The following is a 16,229-nucleotide window of genomic DNA, read 5'->3' as shown; positions in this document are numbered from 1 at the left end:
TTAGTGAAAAATGTTATGTTAAAATGGTGTCATAAACTGAAAACATCTAATAGAGCACTGTTCTAACAACAGAGTGTGTATGGCCCAAATGCAAACACACAAATACACCAATATCCTCCTAAAGATTCCAGGAGCAACTTCTGAGATTTATACTGATCAGTTAAACGTTTACATTAAGTTCAATGCAAAGATTAATGTAAAACTTGCATTTAAAAAGTTTTGCATTAAGACAGAATTGCCTGTGTAGTCTATTCTGTCTGTGTCGAATAGTCTACACAGACAAAGGATGACTCCAGATTTGAGTCAGTTGGACTGGAAACACTACATCACTATATTCAAATAATAATTAAGTAAGGGTGCTCACAAAAATAAAAAATAAAAATTCTGTGTAATTGTAGTACAAAAAAGTCTAATTAAATGTATGGTATCTTAAAAATCATCATCGAAAAAACAGTGCTCAAATGGAAATTTGAACAATGGGAATTTCAGTGTCTCAAATCTCACGTCAAAGAAGTCATGACCTTCTGTACACAGGAGCATGAGCACATGTGTAAATATGATGCCATTTAAATTAAACAAAATCCATATGGCCAACACTGGTATCTACATGACAGTTTTATGACAATCACATAAAGCAATTATTTAATTATTTCTATGCTTTTTCAGAACCATGCAATTCACTGGAGCTACATCTCTAAGCCTGTGCAGGTTTTCTGTCAGATTATGTAACCTGTTTTGGAAGCGCTATACGGGATCTCTGCAGTCCAAGTTATTTTTCAATCAATTACATAATCAGGTTGCAAAACAGAGGTGCTGATCGAGCAGGTCCTTGATTGTAATAGTCAGGGGCGCCCCCTAGTGGTCAAAATTGACCACATCTGCTGCAAAGTACTCCCAGTCAGTGTGGTCTCTGCACCAGCTGATGTCATTTTACTGTTCATTATTTTGATAACCTATTAAAAAACAGAACCCATGTGGGATCATCACATGGGTTCTGTTGCTGATGTGTGTTGCTGATGAAACACACATTTGAACTGAAAGGTAATTTTCTCTAGTGTACGTAGACTCATATATGAATACATTTAGATTCATTTAAACATCCCATTAGATACACACTGTCCATGGTTATCAGAAAGGTTCTGGCATAATTCTGGCAATATATCTAACCACATTTTATCAGTGATGGCAAAGCTCAGGAAAATTGGTTTGGCCACTGACATAGAGACTTATTTTAGTCATAGTTCATACAGTAGTAAGATTAAGATCAGTAATTTGGGAAGACCTTAAATAAAAACTTTCAAAATTTTGTTTGGCATCGTTTAGAACAAACAAACAACTACAAGCGTCCGCCCCTAAATGTTGATTAGATGAAAGGAAATCAGTTGTAATTTTCAGAAGCAACCTTGGGATAAACAAGACTCAAACTGGAAGATGCTGGAAAAAAGATACTGTCCACACATTGTACATCAAGTTGTCTGAGGGAGGGCTTAGCAAGAAAGAAAGAAGCCAACACTTTCTAGCATGACGGAAAATTAAAGCTGGATGCACTGACAAGCCAATGGTTACTGAAGAGAAGTTTTATAGTCTACATTGCTTGACTATAATAAGGAAGTTTGGTTTAGAGGAGCACATTTGTTATCAAACTCAAGCATGTCTTTTTTCTTTATTTCAAGCTTGTTGTAAATTTGTTAAGTTTAAATGTTAGATTCATGCCAAGAAACCAAACAATGTTAGCAAAGAATATACAGTAAGTAAAGAAACCTGTGTGGTAGCTCTGCCGCCTGTAGAAAGACAGAAGAGGTAGGTGGTAACCTAACTCTTGCTTCAAAAATCGCTGTTATGTGTTGAATAAGCGTCATTAAAAAATGCATCATTAAAAAAAACCACAGAACAAATTAATTTGTCATTTCAGTTGCTGATGAAACACTGTATATGGGACTTCATCAGGGACAAAAAAAACTAACTATATAAACCTCTGTTCATGTGCACTTTATTTTATTACAGTTTTGCGGTCATATAAAGCATTGCAGCTAACTACAGTGGTGCTTCAGGGTAGCATTAGAATACATTATCATGAAAAAAGTAAAGTAACTTACAATACCATTATATAGTTGTTTACAGTAAAGTATTACTGTTTCTGTATGTACATAATGCGATGATGTACATACATCGTCGCATTAAACATTGTCATTGGTTCAGTTCAAGTGTGAAAAACAAGTTCAGGGAAAACTTGAACAAAATAACGTCTTCAACTCTTAAAAATGCATAAACTAAGGCTTTGTCCTCAACTCTCTTAAGACGTACTAAATGTTGCTTTAACATTTGTGAGTTTGCAACGCTGTTTTCCTCCTTTTTGTTGTTTTAATTTTTCTTTCAGAAGAAGTAATAAGCTTAAATTGACTCTTTAACTTACTCTTTATGGCATGAAATAATCTGAAATTAGATTGTTTTGCCAGAAATCAAACTTTTTATTTCAAAGACAAATCGTGTCTAATTGTAAATTCTATAAGAGCTAATTCAAAGCACTAGAAAAACTTTTTTTTTCAGTCTGCATTTAATTTAAGCACATGCAAAAGCCACCATTTTTAAGATAAAGTGGCAAAAGCTGACTACTTTAAGTTATTCTACTACTGTGTGAGAGCTGTGTGAAATAATCATCTGTGTCTGCTTTTATGAAAGCTTTTATTATGGCATGTCTTCAGTTTTTCTGTTTGTGCCAAACTGGGAAAAAGTAACCAGCATGCATGAAAGTTAATATTACGTCTACATCAACAAGGCAGTAGTATTAGCAGTGAGACAATTTGGATGATTGTGAGTCCAAATTAATGGAACGTTTCTCCAGAATACCTCCTGTCTGAATGAAAGAATCCTTTCACACATTGCTAATCTCCAAAACAACACTGGCTCAGTAGTTACTTGTGCCTTGAGCGTACTTGAAGCAGTGTGGGAGTCTGCTCCATGATCCGCAGTAACAGATTATCAATGTAGTCCTCCAGGTCTCGGACCTGCGCCTTCACTTTCTTCAGCTCTGCCTCAACCTTCTGCAGCTGCGCCCCCTGCTGGTCAGATGCTGCCTGCTGCTTCTCCATGTCCATCTCCTGCTGCAGCAGCAGGGAGATCAGTTCCATGTTGGTAAGGTGCTGATATTGAGCCACTCTGTCTGCGGTAACCTCCTGCAGAGGGAGCAGATTTATGTAATTATGTTTACTCACCAACTTTTTGCATTTTATTCTAAGCAAAATCAAAACTATCAACTATTCTCTCCTGTAAACCTTTCTGTTCTGTAAATGAGACATTTTTCCGTCTTTTTAGATTCTCTTATTACACAAGATCTAAGAAGGTCAGCAGAGTCCAAGATGAAATTATTTGATTTTATCTACCATCAGCTTTATCTGAGCATTACTTGGTCTGAGCTCATTATCTGTCTCCGTCCAAGCTGTTTTAAAAGGTATTATAAATAACCTTTCTCATTGTTTATTTATTCTGAGTCGTTTGGAGATGTCCCCTAAGTCCATTCAAATCAATGACCGAAAACTAAAAGGCATTCTGTCTCAACTTTGTGTTTACACATCTTTACATAAGTGACTGAAAATTAACATTTGTCATCTATGTATGTAAATTATAATATAAAAAATACCAAGCAGCTATTTAAAAATAAAATGAAATATTTATGGTTATAATAGCAGTGTTTTTGACCTGTTAATTATGCATTATGCATGTAATATTCAATTAAAAAACATTCAATTTTTTATTAACCTAACTTGGTGACCTGCAGGTTTTATTTTATTGCACTTTGAAATGTTTTGAAGGTTTTGAACAGACACAAAAAGGTGCTTCTTTTATTCTTGTTTCAGTGAAAATGTAAATTTAGGTCTTAGCAATATGTCAGAAATGTCTGTCTGTATCTTGACTGACACACTTTTGGTCACAAAACTGAAGCCCTGAAATCAGAACTCAACTGTTTCTTTAAAAATCTGAAAGACTTTAAAACTGTTGTATGAAAGACTAAAAACAAATGTATCTCTTTTATCTGTACCTGACTCTTCTCAGGTTCAGGTGTGGCTTGATGGGTGGATCGTCCTGGATTTATGGTAGATTTTAGCTTCTCAAGAACTGAGCGACCCTCTTTCTTCTCAGGCTGGCTGGATGTCAGCGGTTTCACTGGATGAGACCTGAAAAGGGAAGATGTTGGGACCAGCATTCCAACACTAACATGCTGCAAAGTTTACAATAATGCAAAATGCTTGTTTACCATATGTAGTTTCTGAATGACTCAGTTTTGCAATTCAAACTTGAGGAACAACAGAGAATGTTTTAATAATAAGTACATATTGAGTAAAAGCAGAATGCATAAAGGCCATCAGTAAATAAAGCATATTTCTTTATGAAACAATTGAAGTCAAAAATAGGGGAAAATTATATACAGTTCATTCATTTAGTCAATAACAAGTAATTATTTACAAAACTAAATATTGAATTTGAACATAGGTGTATAGAAAAAGTTGACCAGAATCACTGTGTTTAGCTTGTTTGTATATAATATGCTCTCACTGTTTAGTCATTGCCCTTTCCATTTTCACTTGCTGGAACTGAGCCTTAGGATAAGAAGAAGAAATCAATGTTTAAATAAATTAGCTATGGAGAAGAATCAGCTGTCTGGTATCTCCTTGCTTAAACAAATGTGCATTAATAAAAAAATAACAGCAATCACCAGTGGCCAGCTAGCTAGAAACTCAAACATCAGATGATTTACTAATTTGTGAAAGAACATAATCAACCACTGTCAGGCTGCACTGACAACTACTCTTTTCAGTGTGGATGTTTCTACTGAGGGAAAGACTCAAAGTTATTATTTTTCAGTATTAGTGAAGTACTTAAAATATCACAGGAAGCATTAAGATATAAAATATTTTTTAAAAGGAAACTGTTTTCAACAAATGTCAAAACATATCGGTCTAGAAAAAAAAAAACCTTTGTTTTTTTTTGTCCAGCCGTGCTTGCTGCTCTCTTTGCTAGTTATTGATTGTTTATTGTTTATATATATATAATATTATTCTTTTAAATCCTTCATCTAGCAGCCCAAACATTTAGCCTGAATTGTACCATCCTTATTAATTTGTACATATTAGTGTCCATTTCTTTCTTTTGTATGTAGAAAAAGCTTGAATCTGCAACAGCAGTGGTTCTACTATGGTGTCATTAGCTACTAGCTAGCATAAGTAGCAGCAAAACAAGCAAAATTAATGGAGTGCAATGTTTTAAGCAAGCAACAGAATATCTTTTAGCCCAAAAAAATTAAAGCATGAGATGATTTACATAAATGTAAAGCAAAAAACAGAAGCAATGCAACTGCTACCATCCAATAAAATTGGATGTGAACGCAAACCTTAATATGAATGTGATCAAAATCAAACAAACCATCACAGCAGAAAACAATATTAACAATGATTTAAGCCAAAAAAAAAAAAAAAGACATCCCATTTTCATGTTTTGTTGTCTAGATCTTAAAAAAATAGGTCATGTCCTAGTGCGAGGAGTCTCACCTGCTCTCCTGAAGGGGCAGGCTGCCAGCAGGCTGTGTCTCCTCAGGTAAAAGTGAGTGCCGTGCATCAGTCAGGGGCTGGTCAGTGGTGAAGGTGGCAGACAGCGAGGGGGTGGAGGAGGCCATAGCCAGCGAAGTGCTGACTTTAGCACTAGGCCCTGTGCTTGAGGCGTGTATGGGGGGGCAACAGACCAGGGTGTCAGCTGACAGGGGGAGTGTAGAAGGGATGGAGGGAGAACAGGGTTCATGTTCTTGCAAAGATTTTCTAATCTTTGTATTGGAAGGGGTTCTGCAGTATGGTGCAACTTTTGCATGAAGATCTTCAAAGCTGATTGGAGTCGTTTTTTCTTTGTCCAATGAAGGTATTGGGGATATTGTGTTAGACATAAATTGGTGTGTTTGGTCACTGACAGAGGTCAATTTAGACTTGTTGGGGTGTTCAAGAACTTGTAAGGAAGACAGCACTGATTTAGTTGGTTGATAAGACAATGGTCCTTCACTGACTTCTGAAATGTTCTGGACGAGGGAGAGAAACTGCACAAACTCTCTGTCTCCATGTTTGCTTTGGCTGCTTGGGCTGTCACTGTTGTTCTGTCTAGAAACTCCTTTTGGTTTGATTCGTGCACTAACAACTCCTGAAAATGATTCGGTCTGCTTAGGTTTGTCCAAGTTGTCTTCTGGGTTCCCATTATCATCACAGTCTTTCTTTATCTTTACAAAGTCGTCATCACACCTTATTTGTTCACCTCTATGTTCAGCTTCAACATCTGGTGAGTTAGATGCAGGATTTTGCTGCAATGGAGCAACAATCCCTTGGCTCTTTGACACACAGGGACCACGCAATGTTTCATTTGCTAGTTCGCATAGACAGTCATGGCAGTTGTCTTGGCAAACTGGTGGTACTTTGCAAAGTTTTTTAGAAGATGCAGTTACTTCAAAAGAAGAGTTCAAAGTGGTTATATAGGTGTCTTTTAATGTGAATATGTCCCCAGATGTGGTCTCCTTCTGGTAAATGTCTAATTGTGAACCTTGGGGTAGAGCGTTCTCTCCTAGATTGCTTTTGAAATTATCGGCTGCTTCAGATTGAGAAGATCCATCTGAGTCAATGAAACCAAAATCTGAATTGTTCACATTCATGTTAAGGTCTCCTAGTGTTAGCGAAAAAGATATGTTATTATTGAGGCATGTGGATTCACATGGGTTCAGTTCTTCTGTCTCCTCTGCCGTAGTATATGATATATTTGGTACATCAGCGGGAACACTGGACAGTACGCTGAAATGGTCACTATCAAGAAGCCCTCCAGACCCTGAGTTCTTGAATGAGATTTTATCCCCTGCATTTTCCTCAGTGCTCATTGATAAATGATGACTGTTTAGTCTCTGTTGTCCATAATTTCCCCTGCACGCACGTCTGTACAAGTCTTGCTCAAACAATGTTCCACCCCAACAGTCAGCTACATCTTCCAAAGGTTCATATTTGAACCTTTTGGGGTTCTCTTCAGATATAAGTCCAAGTGAGGTGTTGTTTGTATATGGCTGGGTGTGGACGCCTATAGACTCCGATGTTCCGCTGCTTGAACTTGTGTTGGGAGAAGGAATCTCTTTTTTGGATTCACCCTCCCTGCCACGCTGCAAAGATGCCACACCAGTCTGAGAGAGGAGGTAGGCTTCTTTATGGACAGCTAGTTCCTGGCCTCTGTGCAGCCAGCCATCTGAGAAAATTTCATTCACCGAAGTCCTTACAAGTCTCCTTGGAGGTAAAGGTGGAGGCTCGTCATTACATCTTTGCAGTTCTTGTGTGTAGTTACAGCCAATGTTTTCCACCGGAGAAAAGCTACGTTTACAAGATAAGGTTGGACTGGTTCTGGGCTGTTCTGGAGGAAATCTACCTTTAGGGGAGTTGAGTCTGCTACAGGCAAAGGCATCAAAAGATTCCTCCCATTCTCCTGGATGCTCAGGCATGGAGTAAGGAGGGGAGTGGATGGGGGAGCCAGGCATGGTTCCTTTGGGCACTAAAGCAGGTAGTGATATCTGCTTAGCAACTGGCCGGGGGCGCTCACGTTTTATTGAAACCCTATTTTTGCTGCTGACTTCGGGATTAGTGTCTGCTGGCAGAGTGGTGTAATGAAAGGGGGGTGAGTCTGGTAAGGAGCACGGAGCAACAGAAGGCAACTTCTCTAACTCTTCTGCCACAAGCTCCTCAAAAAAGGGGTTGCGCTGCATACATGGCAGGAAAGGGTTTGAAGGAGAGAGAGGGTTTGAGGAAGGAGAAGAGGAAGGGGTGAAGAGGGTGATGTGACTGTGATTGTCGGGTGAAACATGACCAGAGGGAGAAGCAGAGGGAGAGGAGCATGGAGGAGGTACTGGGGAGCAAGGAGAGAGGGAAGGGGGTACATCTGAGCTGCTTTCTACCATAGAAGAAAATTCCAGCCTGTAGAGGAAAATAGGGCACAATATTCCTCTTGGTTAATGATGTGCCAGGTTACCAGCTGGGGAAAATCAGTTTACAAAAACAGAATACTAGCTCATTAACTAGGATAAACCTTCTCAGCTAAGTTCAGTTTGAAGATATCAGGTCATAAAAGCAGAATTGTGGAAACGTAAATAAGAAAAAGCAAAGCCCATTTGCAAAATAATCAAGCAAAGAAAGAAATAAGTGATGTACAGTAGCAATTCAAGCTCCACCTACACTTTCAGGTAGAGTGTTGGTGAGTGCTGGGTGAGCAACTGTGTGCACGTGATGCAGTTTGGAGAGAAAGACACGCTGAAAAAAAATGCCAATGCTGAAGTGCCAAATATGAAAATACGGATAGTGATGATGATACCATGTGATTCTAAAAAGGCCAAAAATAAGTAATTCTGTTTTCAAATGAGCACATAGCAGAACAAATGCTTGATTTTGACACCCATTTCATTCAGTATGCCCCAAATGGAAACTAAATATGTTCATAACTGTGGAAAACCTATGATGATTTCTGACTCACCTTGGCTTGTTCTGGGAGTCTCCGGAGCCAAACCAACCTCTGAGCCTTCCCTCCGATGAAGCACTGGCCTGGTTTAGGTCTGACTTAGTAGGCAGAGAATCGCTCCTCCCTGCAGAGAACAACGTCTTTCTCAGTTTCCTTCCTTTTTCAGGTGAACAACCTGCTGAAGATACGATTGGCATTGCTGCCTGAACAGGGGGATCTCCAGTCTGAGCCTCTTGAGCTAATGCTTCTTTCTCTTCCTCCTTTTCCTCTTTCTTCAGCTTATCAAAGGACCAGCGCCGTCCCTCGGTAAAGGAACTTTTCTCCTCTCCCCTTTTTGTGAGATTCTGCAGAGACCGAGACAGTGGTGAATATTTCTCCAGCAGAACCAGTTTGGACGGGAGTGCTCCGGAGCCTTTTGGAGTCGATGGCTCTGAATCGTAGACATGGCTTCCATTTATACAGAGAGACGACTTGGATTGAGTCATGGTCTGACCCTTGAGAGACTCCACCGCGACATTTGATCGAGGGAGGGCTGTGGTGATCTTACTAGCTTCATCGCTGAAGGCTCGCTTGTGCGTAAGAATCTTGGTGGTGTGCTGGGTGGTGAGCACTGTCAGAAAGAAATAAGAAGAGATATAATCACTTTTTAAATTATAAAATATGAAGGATTATGTGAACAGCAGCTGAAAAGAATATTCCAGGCTACATTTGTGTAGCTTTTTTACAGAAGTGGAGCTTTGCTGGGTTTAGTTTCTTTGCCATAAGCACAGAAACATAACCAACAGTCCAAAATAACATGTTTCCAAAAGCAATTACCAAGGAATGTATTTACTTTTCAAAAACGGGGAAACTGTTGAATTCCTCGTGTCAACCAATGAATAGACAACATTCAAAGCAACCAGCAAAGACAGAAGCCTTATCCTACAGTACAATGAGTACAATTTATATTTGTCTATTTGTTTTGAAATGCATATATGTGATCAGGTTCACCATAACTTTCAGAAACTGCTGTATCTATGACTGAGTTTGGTAGCTCTATGCATAGCTATATAGCTACCACATAAAGAAGATCTAAATAAATTTCTTTTATTTAACATTATTGTAAAATTTCTATCATTTTGTTGCTTTTGAGACTAACTTATCTTTGATAAGTGCCAGACATCTGCAGTTTCACTAAAAACATTGATTACTTTAATAATTCTGCAAATAATTTCAGACCTACCTTTTTTTGCTAGGTCTGCTTCCCCATAGTGTGCATCAATTCTCACTTTGCTTGTGTAAATGGGGGAGCTGGGGGGATCTGACAGCAGATCCAGGCTGGGTGGAGGGCCAAGGTTATCACTGGCCATGGAAGACAAGCTGCTCTCTGAGGCCAGAGAAGAGCACGACCTCGTGTCAGATGACTTTCGCAGTCTTCCCTTGAAGAAATCTTTCATCTTGCTCCTCTTTTCCTCTGTTATCTCCACCTCTTTTGACTCCACCCCAACCCCTCCCTCCTCTCCAAACGGTTGCCCCAGGGACCCTGACAACGCAGCGTAGCGGCCTGGCACAATGGCTGAGGAAGACTCCACATCACCCCTTTTCCTCCCAGTTACGCGATCCTTGAGCTTGCTGAAAGCAGACCGGGGCTTGTCCTTCATGGTGAGGTCGAACATGCTGGCTGTCATGTTGTTGCGGGTGAACTGGACCGTCACCTGAAGTTCCCCACGTTCCTTCTCTTTTCTACCCGCCTTGGAGTTCAGCTTGAACCACCTACAGAAAAAAAGAGATAATGTCCAATGCATCTTTGTTTTAAAGGGGCATTATTCTGTATTTTCCAAGCATGTAGCACCATTTCATAGCACAATCAAGTAACTATGTTACCTTTAGTTGTCATAAAAAAGCTGACAACTTAAAAGAAGTGAGACTTTGTAATTTGACCACTTTTAAATGGACCTCTGTCTCTTTAAAAGGTTTCTACTGTTTCCAACCCTCCACCCTCAGCAGGTCATAATAACAATGCTCCTCAATTACGACAGTTCTACCAGGTGTTTTCTAACTGCTGCTGCCACTAGTCTGGAGGAGTTTGTGGGGAATGCGTAAGGGAAGGGGTGCTCTGTAGGACGGAAGCTCAGCTGGAGGCTTTGTATGGGCAAGCGTTTAGGCACCCCTAAATGACTGCTATGTGAGACTCAGTGATTCCTCAAAGATGTATGATAAAAAAACAATACTGCAGGTATGTTTTTGATGAGGGAATGAAATTATAAGATAAAGCTAAAAACAGCAGATTTTACATAATACACTCCTTTTAGAGCTTAAATAAGAACTTGAGCAATAAAAATAATAGTTTCTCTGAGTAAAAGCATCCCAGTTATTGCAAAACGTTTAGATAAAGATCAGCGGTGTGTGCTTTAGTTCTACATTTGGCAAAATTATTCGATGGCCTCACAGCTACATATGGAAACTCATATTCTCAAAGTGCACAAAAAAGGTCTGCTGAAAAAAACAGCATTAACAGATAAACTGGGTCAACCAATGAATTCAGTCCTTGCTCTGTTCCTCCCTCTCAGGTCCACTGAGCGGACCCCAGAAAATGCTACAAAGCCAGAACGAACAGCAGGAATTCAGTGAGCATAGAGGGAGCAGGATCTTCAATTAAAGCCAGATGTTCCTGTTTTACTCTATTCCAGTGTTTCAAATAACAGGAAGGCCAGATACGTCACCTGTTGTTGCATTAAACACGGGTAGTTCACTAGCATTCACAGGTAATAATTGAGACTGATAATAATAAATATTATTTATATTGACATTCCACTGAAAGTGATCATTTTCATGTTGTCCGATCACCTGTTTCTAAGTATGACACTTTGCTTTTCGTCATTGAATGTAAACGATGAAGACATCACAGAAGACCTGCATGATAGGAAAAAGGTTTCTGGACCCAGAAAAGTGGATACTTACTTCTGCCTAACTGTACCTCTTGACTTGTGAGCCAAAAAAGGTAATAAGTGAAGACATGAGTTTGGAGGGAAAACGACCACTAATGGTATTTTGATTGAACTGGTGAGTCAGCCACTTAATACTCTGCAAAAACCATTACAAAAGAACGATGTTGAGTCTTTTCAAGACTTGACAGCCAGTAAGTAATCTAAAGCAGAACTCCAATAAAAAGAAACTGACCGTATCCACAGGCTCTTATATAACCTGTCAGCTGGGTAATGTTCGTCATCGATTTTCCAGAAATATTTTTATTTTTTCATTCAGTGTGTTTATAGGCAGTAAACAGATGCAAAGAGGAAGAAAAGTATCAATAATTTAGTTTTTTTTCTTTTTTAAAAAGAAAAATAGGAAATTGTGGCACACATTTGTTTTCATCCCCCTTTACTCTGACACCTTTTAATAAAATTCAATGTAACCAGAACCAGTTTATCAAAGTACCAAGCAACACAGCAGTTAGGTGATGAAGTTGTGGACTAGTGGAAGGGTTAGTTCATAAACCATATTACTAACTTTTGACATTTCACAGAGCACAGTTTAATCCTTTCTACATAAACAGAAATATTTTGGCACAGCTGTAAACATATCAATTCATGACTGTCGGCCTAAACTACAACAGCCAGGAACCGTTGACAGCATAAATGTTAGTTATACATCTCACAATTATAGTTTCATTGGAAGAGTGAAGCAGGAAAGGCATTTTTGAAATAAAGCTAAAATAATAATAATGATAATAATAATAATAATAATAATAATAATAATAATAATAATAATAATAATAAAGCTACATTAGCAGTCTAACACATTGTGCTAAACTGTGTGATCTGGAAGGCAGTGTTCAGGTCATGAGAGATCAAACTTAGCAATATGCCCAGAGTAAAACATGGTGGTGGAATCAAAGTTGAACAGGGAAGGACAGTGAAATTCTGTAAACATGTTGGAGGCTACAAAGCCTTGAGGTTCACCTTCTATTAAGATTGTAAACTCATGATCATTTATGTGTTTGCAGAAATATTTGTTTTTATGTCCTAATCTTCAGCTGAGGCTCAGTCCAATCACAGGGTTTAGGGGGCATTTAATGCAATATGTTCTCTAAGGCCATCTGACTCTCACATAATGAACTTTTAAAATCTTTTCCCAACTACTAACTGTATTTTTCTGTCACAGCCTTGGACTATTTATATAACAACATCATAAGAAAGTTAAATGTGTTTCAATCTCAGCAGCCACATGAATAATGATTTATGTGATTTCTATTAATAGAAAATTATAGACACAATGGCTGCTGTTGTCAGACATGTTTTCTCTGAAACTGTACAAGATTGTCAGGGAATTTTACTTTTACATGAAGATTGACTTCATGGTCACGATGAAGACTCGTGCAACAGCGAAAAGTGCAACTCATCTTGTTTACTTGCGGTGCATTATGGGAACCTCTGCTACATCAGTCCATAGGTCAGGTCTTTCTGAGGATGTTGCTTCTGCAGCTTGCATCCTTTCTTGCAGAACAGTTCTGGTTCCTTCTTAACTAACTCACTGAGGATAACCGGTGAGCTCAGCTGATGCACATGACTGATCTTCACAAACTAAAAATACCAGAGTCTTCCTTGACTATAAAAAACACTGTCTGAAAGTGAGAGGATAGTTAACTGAAATGAAAATGTGAAACTTACTCATCTCTGGGACACATTCCGTCCTGGAATATCTTATCCAGAGGGATGATGGTTTGACCCAGAAACACGTCCAGCCCGATGAGGACCCTGTGCATGACGGTGAGGACCAGGTCTCCGCTCCCCGGGGGGAACGCGCTGCGGCCGCCCTCCTCCAGGATCCCGGGGAGCAGCTCGAAGCAGCACTCCTCGTTCCACACGGGCACCTCCGCCTTCTCCACCAGCCCGGTGGTGTACTTCTCCTTCCCCACCTGGATGATGGTGTAGAGGTAGCGGCTGCCGTGCTTGCCCTTGGTTCGCAGCCCCCTGGCGCGGAGCACGGTGACATTAACATGAGTAGGCACCCACCGCTGATCATCGTCCAGATCTATCAAGGACATCATCATCTTGTACCGCTGCCCCCCACCCACCACCCTTAACTCAACACACGCAGCTTCACTCACTGATGTGTTTGATCAGCTGATCGGGAGGTCATACCCCCCTTTTTTCCTAAGTGCTGCGCAAAAAATACCGCTGCAGGGGGAAAAAAAAAAAATCTCCCAATATTCCGACGAGCCTCAGTTTTCAGTCTTCAGTTTCAGCCGCTTCTTGCTGCTTAAACTCAGTCTATGTAAATCACGTTATAGTGGAGCAGAAATCATCTGCTCCCGTTCATGTCGCATCATCAACGAGTTGACGGTCCGGAATCTGCTCATTGTGTGTTTCCACGGCCCGCCCTCCTCCACCACAGCAGGCCCGCATTGAGAGGAGAGAGATGCCGCAGAATTAAAGAGAAACACCCAAAGCTGCGTCTGATCCAGCGAGACACAGGAAAGCTGTGTGAAGGTACAGAGAAAGCAGCCTGCCTGCGCCGCGTTTTGATCAGTAAGTCTAGTTTCCGGTGTAAATATAGCCTATGTTAGAATACAAGACTGACTGCAGTAAATGTTCAGCAAGACGTATGAGCTTGTTTTAAGTCAATAATTCCTTAATATGGTCATAATCTGCCAATTGAACTAATATTTTTTTTTCCATCCAAGTTATTATTGACTTAAAACAAGCTCCTATATCTTGCTGAACATTTACTTGTAAGTTAGTTTTGTCTTGTTTCAAGTGTACCAAGATGTTAGCACGAGAAACCAGACCTAAACTACTTGGTAAGATTTTGTGTTTTTGCACAAAATCTTACCAAGAAGATGTTCTCATTAATATTAATCATTTTGTCCATGAAAACACAGTAATGTTTAAGGTTAAATTGCATTATTGTCTTGCAGCAAGGAGGTCGTGGGTTCAAATCCCTGTCATATTTCCTTCTTTATATGTTGCAGCTTTCTCCAACAGCCCAATAACATCACTGTGAGGTAAATTGGTTACACATAGGCAATGAATGGATGCAAAATGTCTCTCAAAAGTTCCATGTTTTTGAAAAGTAAGCAAAATACATACCTGAAGAACAAGCAAATCTATTAGTGGAAAATGCACACGCTTAGAGTAATACTATTTTGAGGCAAGCTCTGATTTATTTTCAGCATTCAGCTTTTCGGAGTTCATGCCTAACTGCATTTATGCAGGAGTATAAATACTTGTGTGTTCACCTGGACAACAGACTGAACTGCACTGTACAGTGAAACCATGTAAAAGACACAGCAAACTTTATTCTTTAAGGAAAGCTCACAGTTTGGAGCACAACGCTGCAGACTTTCCATAAGTCTGTTGTGGAGAGTGCAATCTTCCCGATAATCATCTGCACAGATGTCTTCATGACAATAGTTTTTACTAGTAATTTACATCTTCCTTGAAACTGCAGAGCCACCTTGTGGTTTGTTGCAGCTCGGACTGAAAAAACTTCACAATCACCTCCTGAAAACCTCCAGACGGAGGAGCTGTAGTTTCATCTCGACTCTAACACCGACATGAACTCATTTCAGGGGAATTTCTACAAATTATTTAGGAGTTTTGATTGAGTTATGGATAAAATGAAGCAACAACATTTCTCCACTGTACAACTATGTTAAAATATTCTACTAAAATAGAATATTTTAGTAGAATGGTGATATTCTCACCATTAAAAAAAAAATCTTGGTTAATGATATTATACATCAAATATCAATGAAATGTGATGAGAAAAACAGCGACAGCTCAAGATTACCATTAATGATCCGTTTATAAAGACATTTTGAACAGAGAGGAGTTTTCAGCTTCCTTTTTTAGTTTATTCATTGGAAATAAAAAAAAACTTTTACTGAATATTTGTAAAAATTGAATGTTTCACAGTGTTGATTACAGCCACTTTGAGTAAAGAAGTACATGGGAACAAACGCACACATTCAGAACAGCAACACAACAGCACAGTCCAACAGTTTTAAGGTTTCTCTGGCACTTATCTACTTGGCTTTTTAAAGAGGGAGACATTGTATTTTCTGAAAGAAAAAAAAAAACTTTAACAATAACCATACGTTATTTTACACAATTTACACAGCACGTTTTATGGGTGACTTGGCCTCACGATCAGCTACATTCAGATGAAGAAAACAATGTTACCCGCAAAGAAAGTTGTTCAGCATGAAATCTTTTTTTGAGGTGAGTATTTAGCTCTTTACATCTGTTTGTCCCCAGTGAGACCATGAAAAGTGCAAATAACAGCTTCAGAAATAAACAAGTGCTTCATGCTTTCTCTCTCTGAGGAAGTAGACACTTTCAGTCATTGTCAGGGAACAACACACATCACATGATGACACAGAGTTTCAACATTTTACTATGTGAATGTCTTCCTACTCATTTAAGGCTTCATAAAGTGGCAACTGCCTTAAACTAAAGATCTTTACTGTTGCCTGTGTTTTGCTCCTAATTTAGGTTTTAAATACAAGTATTTATTGCACACTGCTGCCCATGAAGTTGGATAAAGTACAGTATACAACAAGGTTTTGTTTGTTTGACTTAATCAATAGTATTTAGTAAGATGTTGGCTCTTCTGTTGCAGGTATAACAGGTAGAAATCTTTTGGTAAAACCTTCCACTAGGCTAAGAAGTGTGTTTATGGGCATTTTTGTTTCCTGTTCTTCCAAACGTGCATTTGTAAGGTCAGACACTGAT

General features: G+C 39.1%; 1 protein-coding gene across 2 annotated transcripts; it reads right to left on the bottom strand.

Annotated features, from left to right (window-relative positions):
* Positions 1 to 1,973: 1,973 nt before the first annotated feature.
* On the bottom strand, positions 1,974 to 13,958 carry rab11fip5b (RAB11 family interacting protein 5b (class I)). Of its 2 annotated transcripts, XM_007568825.2 has the most exons (6): positions 13,161 to 13,958; positions 9,734 to 10,263; positions 8,527 to 9,121; positions 5,544 to 7,973; positions 4,037 to 4,172; positions 1,974 to 3,173 (listed from the first exon to the last, which is right to left on the bottom strand). In XM_007568825.2, the coding sequence occupies exons 1-6, from the start codon at positions 13,541 to 13,543 to the stop codon at positions 2,913 to 2,915; spliced, it is 4,335 nt and encodes a 1,444-aa protein (XP_007568887.2). In that variant the 5' UTR covers positions 13,544 to 13,958; the 3' UTR covers positions 1,974 to 2,912. The 2 variants fall into 2 exon arrangements, with proteins under 2 accessions (XP_007568887.2, XP_007568888.2); XM_007568826.2 differs by lacking the exon at positions 5,544 to 7,973.
* Positions 13,959 to 16,229: the final 2,271 nt, after the last annotated feature.

The sequence above is a fragment of the Poecilia formosa genome, unplaced genomic scaffold (assembly GCF_000485575.1).
Source record: "Poecilia formosa unplaced genomic scaffold, Poecilia_formosa-5.1.2 Scaffold231, whole genome shotgun sequence".
NCBI lineage: Eukaryota > Metazoa > Chordata > Actinopteri > Cyprinodontiformes > Poeciliidae > Poecilia > Poecilia formosa.
Note: the sequence above shows the minus strand (reverse complement) of the source record. Positions and strands in the feature narration are given on the sequence as shown.

Excerpts from the sequence above, each read along its gene's own strand:
- rab11fip5b (XM_007568825.2), bottom strand. The coding sequence starts at position 13,543 with ATGATGATGTCCTTGATAGATCTGGACGATGATCAGCGGTGGGTGCCT. Across the intron at positions 4,173-5,543 it reads CTGCCCCTTCAGGAGAGCAG|GTCTCATCCAGTGAAACCGC; the intron begins GTGAGACTCCTC and ends TTCCCTTTTCAG. Across the intron at positions 3,174-4,036 it reads CTGAACCTGAGAAGAGTCAG|GAGGTTACCGCAGACAGAGT; the intron begins GTACAGATAAAA and ends CTCCCTCTGCAG.